This window comes from Babylonia areolata, chromosome 21 (genome assembly GCF_041734735.1).
Source record: "Babylonia areolata isolate BAREFJ2019XMU chromosome 21, ASM4173473v1, whole genome shotgun sequence".
In the NCBI taxonomy this organism is placed as follows: Eukaryota; Metazoa; Mollusca; class Gastropoda; order Neogastropoda; family Buccinidae; genus Babylonia; species Babylonia areolata.
The window spans coordinates 31,930,899-31,943,265 of NC_134896.1; the positions used below are offsets into that span (position 1 = coordinate 31,930,899).

Consider the following 12,367-nt stretch of genomic DNA (forward strand, 5'->3'; position numbering starts at 1 on the left):
TCTCAATATAGTGTGGATTCAACACACTGACCCGATTTTCTTTGCACTACATTTATCAGCACAGCTGTGGTCCACAGACCTCTCCCACAATACAGCTGCGGACCTCAGTCTTCTTTGCCCGCTCCAATATCCTTAGGCGACACAGTACACTCTACCTTCATTGAATTCTACTTGAGGGACGTCTATCACTTTAGGGATGATGGCTCAAGAGGCGTTGCCTCTGCAGTGGTCACACAACGGGCCATCGCAGCGCACTGGCGATAGAACAGATGAGCCCTCCACCTTGTCGTGCCATTCTGCACTAGTGGGTCACGGTTAAATATGTGTAATTAAAAGGAAATTTTCTGCCTAAAATTACGTTTAAGTAACATACTTACCGTGACCCACATTTAAGACCCTCCCATTCCTCCCCGCTTTCTGTTCTCCCTGCACACTGCGCTGCTTGCGGCGATTTGCCATAAAAAGAGGATGCTAGTCAGGGGGGCAAAGGGGACGTTACCTACTTCCGGGAAGTTATCGGCCATGGCTACTTTCGTTTTCTCCACATAGGCGGATAGTAGTTTGCACAGGACAGGAATGTCAGACCCCTGCCGGAGTCTGCACTAGTGGGTCACGGTAAGTATGTTACTTAAACGTAATTTTAGATAGAAAATTTCCTATTGAGGATGTGGGTGAATGGATGAGTGATAACAAGTTGAAGATGAATGAGGATAAGACGGAGCTTACTGCAGTTAGCACCAAATGAAAGATTAACCAGGTCACTTCTGCTCCAATGTCCATCTCTGGCTGTGACATACCTTTCTCCCTGTTTGTAAGAAGCCTTTGCGTCTCCTTTGATGTCAAACACTCGTGCCACACTCTGTTCTGTCACATGGGTTAATCAACATTTGCTCCTTCCTTTCCACTGCTGCTGCCAATAAACTCGCTGTCTCTTTAATACAATCTGGATTGACTGCTGTAACTCTGTCCTAGTTGGTCTCCCTGATAACAAACAAAGTAAACTTCAATGCATTCAGAATCTTGCAGCTCAACTCATGCTCTGTAAACCCAGGCGCAAGAGTGTGACATCACTGCTCAGAACACTTCACTGGCTTCCTGTGAAGGAAAGAATTCAATACAAAATTACTTTTCTCTGCTTTCAGTGCCTCTATCACAACAGTATGCCACTATGTCTTACATATCTCCATATAATATATATAAGATCCTTCTAGATCGCAACACTCTTTTGACACATCTCTGTTGAAATTTCCTCAGTTCTCTCTTGAGATCTTGGGCAAAAAATCTTTTTCAGTCTTTAGCCCCACAGTCTGGAACCTACTTCCCTCCGTCCCTCAGAAAAACTCAGTGTTTTTCAACATTGAAAAATTATTTAAAGACACACCTTTATCAAGTTTGCCTCTCTTGATGTGTGTGAATGAGTGCTTGTTTCTGCTTTCTGTGTATGGTGTGTTGTGGGGAAGGTGGAGGGGTGTGACTTTTTAAATTTTGTACTTTAATAGTGTATTGTGATGTGTGTGACTGGCTTTAAGAGTTAGAAGTGGATTTTCAGTATTGTGGTGTTGTTTTCATGTATTATGATATTGGGTGTAGTTTCAAGTGTTGTGATATGGTTTTTAAGTATTGTGATATGATATGTGCATGATTTAGGTGTTGTTATTTATTATATAAATATAATGAGTGTTGTGTAGTCTATGATTATTTTGTGTGTGTGTATGATGAATTTGTGCTTGAGCGTTTCGTTGGTTTTCAGTTTATTGTTTAAATGCATGTTTTAAACGTCAGTTCTTTCATTGTACAGCGCAGTTGAGCATTTATTACGTGGAAAGGGGCTTTTTGCATTAAATCATCATTTCATTATTATCATGAAACAAAGCTGGCGTGTCTGTTACAGGACTTGAGCAGCAAGCTGGTGCTGCAGCTGTGGCAGGGCAGACTACAGCTGGTGGCTTACACCAACACCTCCACCATGATTGGCATGGTAGGTCAGACACCCATCTGTCTGTCTGTCTCATCCCTGCCTCTTGTTTTTCTTTTCTTTTTCTTTTCTGGGCATTTTTTTTTTTTTAGTTCCAATTTTCATAGTAATATGAATAGAATATATTGACGGGCGCCATAGCCGAATGGTTAAAGCGTTGGGCTTTCGTTCTGAGGGTCCCGGGTTCAAATCACGGTGACGGCGCCTGGTGGGTAAAGGGTGGAGATTTTTACGATCTCCCAGGTCAACATATGTGCAGACCTGCTAGTGCCTGAACCCCCTTCGTGTGTATATGCAAGCAGATCAAATACGCACGTTAAAGATCCTGTAATCCATGTCAGCGTTCGGTGGGTTATGGAAACAAGAACATACCCAGCATGCACACCCCCGAAAACGGAGTATGGCTGCCTACATGGCGGGGTAAAAACGGTGATACACGTAAAAGCCCACTCGTGTGCATACGAGTGAACGCAGAAGAAGAAGAAGAATAGAATATAGAACAGAATGTGTCTTTATTACCAAGTGTACCAGGCTCACAAGGAATATCAGGGGGATGGGGGGATGGTACATCAAGGGTACTATCATGAATTGGAAATCATATACCAGTACACACCCGCAAACAGAGTACGGCTGCCTACATGGTGGGGTGAAAACAGTCATACATGTAAAAGCCCACTCATGTGCATACGAGTGAACATGGGAGTTGCACCCCTTGAACGAAGAAGAAGATTTACCAGCACATATACAGAAGAATTTTTTAAACATATGCATATACATATAAGTGCAGGTACATGCTTGAATGAAACGCAAATACAATATTAGAATATGAAAAATAAGAAATCAGAATAAATAAATGGAAAAACGGGGGGAAAACATTGACCCCTGTAAAGACAGGAATAAGTAAGACATGCTTTGATCAATGGTCAGTGATTTTTTATGGGTTTTTTTTTTTTTACTCATTTGTGAACTGTGTGTTTTTGTGCAAACTTATGCGCATGATTAACATGCCCATGTATGCACGCAAGCACATGCTCAAGCACACACAGACAGCATGCCCAGTGTGTAAACATACTCTTATAGCTTGCATGCTCACAAACACACATCCTTACACACACTAATGTTCTTATAAGTGTGTGAGTGTATGAGAGGGAAAGTGTGCATGCATGTATTTATGAGCAGGTGATAACCACTCTTCTTTTTTTTTTTTTTTCTTTTCTGTTTTTTTTTTTTTTTTTTTTTTAATAGATACACATTCACACCATTTAGAGTTGTTAGATGTGAATCACAGATTGGTTTGTTTTTGTTTCTGTTCTCCTTCATGAGCGTCCAGGCACTATAGTGGAGCGATGGCCTAGTGGTAAAGCGCCCAACTAGGAAGCGAGTGTCCACAGGTTCAAGTCCTGTTTACAGACCAGGATATTTACTCCCCCCCCCACAAGACCTTGAGTGGTGGTCAGGGTGCTAGTCTGTTGGATGAGACAATAAACTGAGGCCCATGTGCAGCAAGCACTTTGCGCACATTAAAGAACCCAAGACAAGCAAAGGGTTTCCCTGACAAAATTCTGCAGAGAATTCTATTTTGATAGTAAAACAAATACATCTGCAGACAGAATAAAGGGGGGGGGGAATATATAATTTTATGTATATATATGTTGCGCACAGTGGTGACATGTTGTCTCTGAGGAGAACAGCCAGAATTCTACACAGAGAAATCTGTTGTGTGACAAAAAAGTAATAGAACACAATACAGTACAGTACAACATGGTACAATATAACACAATGCATGGATAGTCAGTCATGTCTGACTATGACCATCAGAACAGCAGAGGAGGCAATCGCCGTCCCGACTATATCTGGGCTAGAATTTGATCACAGTGGAAATTGCCTTGCCCACGTTAGACCCCTACTCTATCAGCCAAGCACGATACCGTTCAGTTCAGTTCAGTCACTCAAGGAGGTATCACTGCGCTCAGACAAATCTATATACGCTACACCACATCTGCTAAACAGATGCCTGACCAGCAGTGTAACTCAACGTGCTTAGTCAGGCCTTGAGGCAAAAAAGCACAGTGCAGTACAATACAACACAAACTTCTTCTGTGTTCGTGAGCTGCAACTCCCACGTTCACTCATATGTACACAAGTGGGTTTTTACGTGTATGACCGTTTTTACCCCGCCATGTAGACAGCCATACTCCGCTTTCGGGGGGGTGTATGCTGGGTATGTTCTTGTTTCCATAACCCACCAAACGCTGATATGGATTACAGGATCTTTAACATGCGTATTTGATCTTCTGCTTGTGTATACACACAAAGGGGGTTCAGGCACTAGCAGGTCTGCACATATGCTGACCTTGGAGATCGTAAATATCACCACCCTTTACCCACCAGGTGCCGTTGCTGTGATATACAACACAAACAATACGCCATGTGTCGCCACAGGTGACGGTGCCGGGGTCAGTTTACTGCAAGGAAGCCAGCAGCACGGCATGCTACTTCGTGGAAATGACACCCGACGGGAAACCCACAACTTCCGGACTGGAGAAAACGGTGCCCCCTTCTGGTCAGGCCGTGTTTCTCCTGCAGGGGAGCAAACTCCTGCAGTACAGGTGGGGGCTTGTGGGATACACACATGCAGTTTTAGCTTTGAAGGAGGGGTCAAAGCATGTTGTTTGATCCTTGTGCGAAAAAGATGGGATGTGGGGAGTGCAGCGTTGGGGGGAGGGCTTGCCTGACCAATGCGGAAACCCAGCGTACTGTTTAGGCCCAGAGAGCCTACCAAATACTGCAGGAAAAGACAAATATATATGTGCATTCATGTGTATGTGCGTAACATTGAGATCAAATGCTATGAAATAAACCAAATGAATATGCAAATAAAGTAGAATAAAATGAAAAATAGAAATATATAAAGAAGGCAAGGCAATTAATGAATGTTGAAGACTATTTAAGATGTAGTTAACTTCTTCAGATTGTTATTACACACAGGCACAAATGTACATGTGCACAGTATGCTCAAATGCTGGCACATGCGTACAAATACACTTTGGTATTTGTGTGATATTTGTTTGGGACTTTTTTGTGTGTGTTGTTTTTTGTTTGTTTTTTTACTGTGTTCTGCAAAGTTTGGCTTGAAACAGGGTGCTTTGGAGCTTCACGTATTGAACTGTAGAATACATGTCCATTTCTGTTCCATATCCAGCTTTAAATGTAACAGTTTTTGCCAGGATTAGCTTCACATATTGAACTGTAGAATACATGTCCATTTCTGTTCCATATCCAGCTTTAAATGTAACAGTTTTTGCCAGGATTAGCTTCACATATTGAACTGTAGAATACATGTCCATTTCTGTTCCATATCCAGCTTTAAATGTAACAGTTTCTGCCAGGATTACCTTCACATATTGAACTGTAGAATACATGTCCGTTTCTGTTCCATATCCAGCTTTAAATGTAACAGTTTTTGTCAGGATTATCTTCACATATTGAACTGTAGAATACATGTCCGTTTCTGTTCCATATCCAGCTTTAAATGTAACAGTTTTTGTCAGGATTACCTTCACATATTGAACTGTAGAATACATGTCCGTTTCTGTTCCATATCCAGCTTTAAATGTAACAGTTTTTGTCAGGATTATCTTCACATATTGAACTGTAGAATACATGTCCAGCTTTAAATAACAGTTTTTGCCAGGATTACCTTGACATATTGAACTGTAGAATACATGTCCATTTCTGTTCCATATTCAGCTGTAGAGTACATGTCCATTTCTGTTCCATATTCAGCTGGAGAATACATGTCCATTTCTGTTCCATATCCAGCTTTAAATGTAACAGCTTTTGCCAGGATTAAATAATTCCTTTTGAAGAGAGATGAGACCAGTAACGTTTTGATTTTTCAGACAAGAAAAAGCAAATTCAAGTACCCATATTGTTTTCATACATGTGTTTTGCTGTTGGGGAGGGGGGGGGGGTAGACGAGTCAAGACACTTAACAAAAATAGTCCTGATGAATCTTTTTACAGTTAGTTTAAGTTGCTTCAGGAAAAGAAAATTCTGTTTGGCTTGTGTTTTTCAAAACTCTTCATATCTTCATAAATTCTGTGGCTCATGATTACATGTAGGGATATTGATATGGACAGCTGGAATGATGGTGAGCTGATGTGAAGAGATGAAAAAGAGATGAAGTAAATACATCATATTGTTTCCTGTTTTTTTTCCCCCTTTTTTTCCCCTTTCTTCTTCTGTTTTTGTAAAAGTATTAGTAAGTTGTTGGTATTCTGTCATTATGCCTGTGGTTACAGAGAATTGGTGATGATTGTGATAGTAATAATGATAATGCTGATTGATGCTCACACGTAGTCCGGGAGCTCATGGCGTTTACAGTTAAAAATCTATACATTCATAAACTTACTTGTATCAAGTACACTATACATGAACAAACGTGTGCACACACAAACAGGCAAACAAACACACCCGCATGCACACACACACACAGCCAGGAGAAGTCCAAGGACATTAGTCGAAAAAAAAAAAGGTAGGCAGAACAGGAGGTGCATTTAAAGACAATTTTTAAACTGAAGTGAGGAATCCGTGTGACATACTGAGAAGGGCAGTTCGTTACATGTTACTGGGTCAAGATATTAGAAAGAGAAAGGATTTTTTTTTTTATTCTGTAAAGAATATTCAGCAGCCAAACATAAAGAAGGAGTACAGATCAAAAGTAAGTCATAAAGGTGTGTGGGTGCAGAGTTTTTTTTATGACATTAAGCACATTGTAGCTGGTTTGTAATCTATCCTGAAAGGGATGGGCATTGTAAAAACCATCCTTGGGTCAGTTGGTTTATTGTAGTTCTCTGATGTTCCCTGAGATGCAGGGATGGTGACTGTCAGTATGTTCTATGACTGGAAAACTGAGGTGTCATGTTCTATGATTTACTCAATATTTATGTTTCTGAGTTGTTTATATTTGTTGGAAAAAACTTTCGAAATTGTTGCCATATTGCATGGGAAATTGCTAAAGTGTGTCATGAGTTATCATTGTGCTGTATATAGTGATGTGGTGTGTAGTGTGTAGAAATGAACAGTTATGGTGGTGGTGATGTTCAAGAGAAAATATCTTATTTGATGCAAGGGGAAAAAAAGAGATGAAGTGAAAGACATAAACCAGTAAGTCATCACAGCTGCTGCCTGCCTTGGCAAAGTGGTTAGTGTTGTGGGCTTACAACTGGGAGGACACAGGTTCCAACCACCCCATCAGAGTTGGGGGGGGTTCGGCCTGTAGCTGGCTCCTACCCACAGTTGAGTGTGCTGTGGGCTCAAATGGGAAGACTGGGACTGCACAGTTGAGAGTCATCCACTTTACAAATACATCCTTTGGCAGTGTTGTTCAAATTTCCTGACCAAAACCGCAAGTGTCCATCAGTCTGGTTGATGTGGGGATACATTATGAGAGCACAGCCTGCCTTGTCAAGCAGTCCCAGACCTAGATAAATCCCAGTAGCAGCATCTTCAGTTGATTGACTGTGATTCTCCTGCATTGTTTATGCAGCATACACCACACACGAATTTCTCTTGCTGAGATGATGAAATATTCTGTATTTTGTACCTTCATCACCCTAGCATCATTCATCATTGCAGAATATATAGAAAATAAAATGCCCCAATTCTGGGGCACAAGAAAAGAAAGAAAAAAAAAGGTGTTCAGAGCTTGAAGGGATGGTGTGGCTGTGGCAGCATTGAGGTGCATGGGGCGAAGGAGCACAGGCGAGAGTTGGATGTGAGCGTGAGGGACGGGGACGACCTGGTGTTCAGCATCAAGCTGAAGCCGGATCAGCACCGCCCTGCCACCTACATTGCCGACGTCAGTATACATGTGTGTGTGTGAATGTTTGTGAATGTGTGTGTGTGTGTGGGAGTGTGTGTGTTTGTGTGAGTGAGTGAGTGTGTGAGTGTGTGTGTGTGTGTCGGTGTGTGTGTGTGTGTGTGTGAGTGTGTGTGTGTCTTTTTGTGTGTGAGTGTGTGTGTGTCTTTTTGTGTGTGAGTGTGTGTGTGTGAATGTTTGAGTATGTGTGTGTGTTTGTGTATGAGTGAGTATGTGAGTGTGTTGGGGGAGGGGGCATGGGGGGCGGCCTGAGAGAGAGAAAGACTAAAGCCTGACACGGGAGATGTGTGTGTGAGTGTCTGTGTGTGTGTATGTGGGTGCGTGAGAGAGAGGGGAGGAAACTGAAGCCTGACACAGGAAATGAATGACGAGCATGTAAAGGCAGCTCTCATTTGGCTCTACCCAGGTTGTGTAAGTGACTGTGAGTTTGTAAACTGCATTGAGTTTGGTCTCTGATCAAGGACAGATGCTATATAAGTATTCATATCGATCAGTCAGGAAAACAATACAAAACATCTTTATCAATCTGATTGGGAAATTTTAGGTGAAGCGTGTGTTGAAGCCATGAGTCCTGTGCAGATTGTGATGAACGTGAAGGAGTTGGGCCTGTCTTCAGTTAGTTACAGAATATCTAACCATGTCTTTTCACTGTAGCTTTTTTTCCACTTAGACTGGTGGGAATGTCTGGAACATATGCTGCAGGAGATTAGTTCGTTTTCTTTCTGTTAACCATCTTCTTCTTCTCCCTCAACTTTGTGAACAGTAACTGGGGTGCCGCACAGATTCCTCCAGTTTCAGTTTCAGTTTCTGAAGGAGGCATCACTGTGTTTGGAAAAATCCATATATGCTACCTACACCACATCTGCTAGGTAGATGCCTGACCAGCAGCATAACCCAATGTGTTTAGTCATGCCATGAGTGCATGCATATATGTATGTTTGTGTACCTATCAGAGTGGATTTCTTCTACAGTTTTGCCAGAGGACAACACTCTTGTTGTCATGGGTTCGTTTTCAGTGCTCCAAGTGTATGCTGCACACAGGACCTCGGTTAATTGTCTCATTCGAATGACTAGACGCTCAGTTTGATTTCCAGTCAAACTTGGGAGAAAGGGTGAGAGCAGGATTCAAACCCAGATCCTCACAGACTGTGTATTGGCAGATGAGCATCTTAACCATTCTGCCACCTTCCTCAAGATTCCTCCAGGAATGTCTGTCGTGTGTCAAAGCCTGGATCTCTGTGGATGGCTTTCCCTTCCATTCTGCAATGTTGTCAGTCCTTTGGTTGTTTGCTGTTGTTTTCTTCTATTGCTTCAATGGAGATTTTCCTCTTCCAGCTCTTTTCTTCACCAGTCAAGCACTTGTGCTCGTCAAAAAAGAAAAGAGAAAAAAGAAAGTTTCAAAAACTTTTATTATGGTTCCAGAATTAAAATAAAAAAGAGTCATGTCTCTCTGAACTGTTTTCTTTCATGGTACCCTTTCACAGAGCTGAGCACATGCACACACAGAGCATAAATGGGCAAAATGGAGGTAATAGTACTTTGGGATGTCATTAGCAGTGCATATTTTTTATTTCTCTACATGAACAGAGTAATTATTTGCACAGGACAGGATTCAAACTCCAGCTGGAGTCTTCACCAGTGGGTAACAGTAAGTATATGTTAAATTAGATGTTCTTTCTTTGGGGGGGAGGGGGGGGGTGTCATTTTTATCATCTCTGCTCACTCGGACCCTGTCCTGATGTGCACTTTTTTTTTTTTTAAATTACAGAGCCGCTTACAGGTGTCGGCAGACCTGCTAGAGAAACTGTCAGCTGGCGGCATGAAGTTGGAGGTCCTTCCCACACCTGGTCAGCCGCTCACAGGTCTAACGGGCAACCTGCCTCCCATCAAAGACCACCTGTGTATGGAGCCCAAGGTGGGTGATTGGTTAAACTTTTTGTCAGAAGATATCGGTCTTGATATTTACTCTTGAGCAACATGGAAGCATGCACCTGCATACTCACATGCATGCATGTGTACACATGCACACACACTCACACACACGAGCGCACGTACACACACACACACACACACACGCACACACACACTACAGGTTAAAACTAAATGCTTTTAAAACTAAATATAGCCAAGATGTTACATCCTACTGTGGAAGACAGTCTCAAATATGCATGCACTCTTTGAATGTGAGGCCTTAAAGTGGTTTTTACGTAGATTTTCAGAAAAATTGTTTAAAGATCTTGTTGGTAATTAAATTTTTTTGTATTGTTGAAAATTTTTGAAAGTTTGCTTTGCAGTCCAGATGGACATTTGATTTAATCAAGTTTACAGCTTACTTTGTTCTAGGTTCTGGCTCCTTTGTACATGGACCTTTTTTTCTTTTTTTTTCCCCCCCTTTTTGTTGTCTAAAATCACGATATGTGTATAGACGTTAAACTGAAGAAAACACACACAGACGCGCATGAGCACACACACACACACACACACACACACACACACACACACACACACACACATACACACACACACACACACACACACACACACACACACACACACACACACACACACACACACACACACACACACACACACATACACACACACACACACACACGCACGCACGCACACACACATACACACACACGCACGCACGCACCGGTGGTGTCCCTTTCAGACATATATCATCGGAGAGCACCGAGGCTTCTGGTCAGTGGAGGCAGCCCCCTTCCAGCCCATGTTCGTCATGGTTGGCGACACGCTGCAGTTCAAGTACAACAGCAACGTTTCCCTCTACGTGTTCTCTTCAAAGGTAAGTGTGTGTGTGTGTGTGTACGTGTGCGTGTGTGTGTGCACATGTGCGTGTGCTTGTGTGTGCTGTGCAGCACAAATGAAACAAGAGAGAAATAAAACGAGAGAGACAAGGCCTTCGCAGCTCTCCGTGTGATGCCCACTTCATTCAACAAAGGAATCATGAAAAAAAAAACCCAAAAAACCCACTGCAAAGCAGATCAGATCATCTCTCTGAAAGACACACACATTGTGGAATTTTGATAAAACCCTTGACCAGTACTATTCAACAAAGCTGAAAGCACTGAAGAAAACAATCAAAAAAAACAAAAAGCGATGAAAATTGAACATCAATACAATCTCTTTTTGTCAGTGGTGTAGCAGACGAATTTTCCATTTAGCCTGGCTTTGTGTTTGGTGTGGAGAATTTTCAGTCAGGTCTGAAAAAGATTTGGGAAAAGTATGGAATTTGCCCAGTGACATCAGTGTGAACCCATCAGTGAGCATTGCTTTTCCTCCCTTGGTAAGAGAACATACAGCTGCATTACCTCCCGTGGTAAGAAAACATATAAAGGTTGTTTGTTTGTTTTTATTGTTATTTTATTGATATTTTTTATAGTAATTTTTGGAGGTGTTGTTTTTTCAAGTGTTCCTGTTGACAACTATAACCACTAAGCAATGTTGTGTTGTTTTTCACAGGAAGATCTGAAGTCCTGCAACTTCAGCAACGCCAGGCAGGTTGGGAAAGGTGGCAATGACACGGACCCGTACACCATGTACACACACACGGACACAGAGACTGTGTACACCGTGCACCTGACCAGAATTGAGTCGCTCTACTTTGCCTCCCAGCAGCACTGCAACGCCACGCCTCCGCTTCAGCTGGTTGTCAACGTGGTGCCCACAGGTCAGTCCTCAGACCTGTTACTGTCCTGGTCACCGACTGTCCACCTCTGACAGGATACACTGCAGACTAGCTGCCATGCTCCAGGAGGAAGGTGGCAAAATGGTTAAGATGCTTATCTACCAATATAGAGTCCGTGAAGGTCTGGGGTTCAAATCCCATTCTGGCCCTTTCTCCCAAGTTTGATTGGAAAATCAAACTGAGCGTCTAGTTGTTCGGATGAGATGATAAACTGAGGTCGTGTGTGTAGCACATGCCTAGCGCTCTGAGAAAGAACCCACAGCAATAAAATTGTCCTCTGGCAAAATTCTGTAGAAGAAATTCACTCTGATTGGAACATAAATATAATGCATGCACTCTAGGCATGACTGAGCATGTTGGGTTATGCTGCTGTCAGGCATCTGCCTAGCTGATATGGTGTAGCATATATGGGTTTGTATGAGCACAGCGACGCCTCCTTGAGAAACTGAAACTGACATGTTTTTTCATGCCATAAACTATACTGCATTCATGTACCTTTGTGACTTACTTTCAGTTCCTACTCCTAAATTATTTTACCCTCAGGTTGCTCATTATAGAGACTGAAAATTCCTTGAAGAATCAAAAAGATCACAAGATCAGCGCCCTTACTCCTGTCTTGTCCCAGTGGTGTGGAACAAACTGGTCATGTCGGTCCGTCACATGGATTCCCCAGTTCACTATAAAAAGTCTCTCAAAATACACCTCTGCTGTTCTTCATGCTATCTCATTCACTGATATTCTTCTTGAACTTCTGCTGGTCACGCACGTGTGTGTGTGGGTGGGTGCAGGTGTGTTT

General features: G+C 42.3%; 1 protein-coding gene across 1 annotated transcript in view; it reads left to right on the forward strand.

Annotated features, from left to right (window-relative positions):
* Nucleotides 1-12,367, forward strand: part of LOC143295681 (uncharacterized) — a 42,472-nt gene that overhangs the window by 23,515 nt on the left and 6,590 nt on the right. The window contains exons 16-21 of the mRNA XM_076607299.1: nt 1,892-1,978; nt 4,418-4,584; nt 7,712-7,838; nt 9,628-9,774; nt 10,534-10,668; nt 11,346-11,553. Coding sequence (XP_076463414.1) covers nt 1,892-1,978; nt 4,418-4,584; nt 7,712-7,838; nt 9,628-9,774; nt 10,534-10,668; nt 11,346-11,553 — 871 coding nt within the window. The remainder of the gene's footprint in view (nt 1-1,891; nt 1,979-4,417; nt 4,585-7,711; nt 7,839-9,627; nt 9,775-10,533; nt 10,669-11,345; nt 11,554-12,367) is intronic.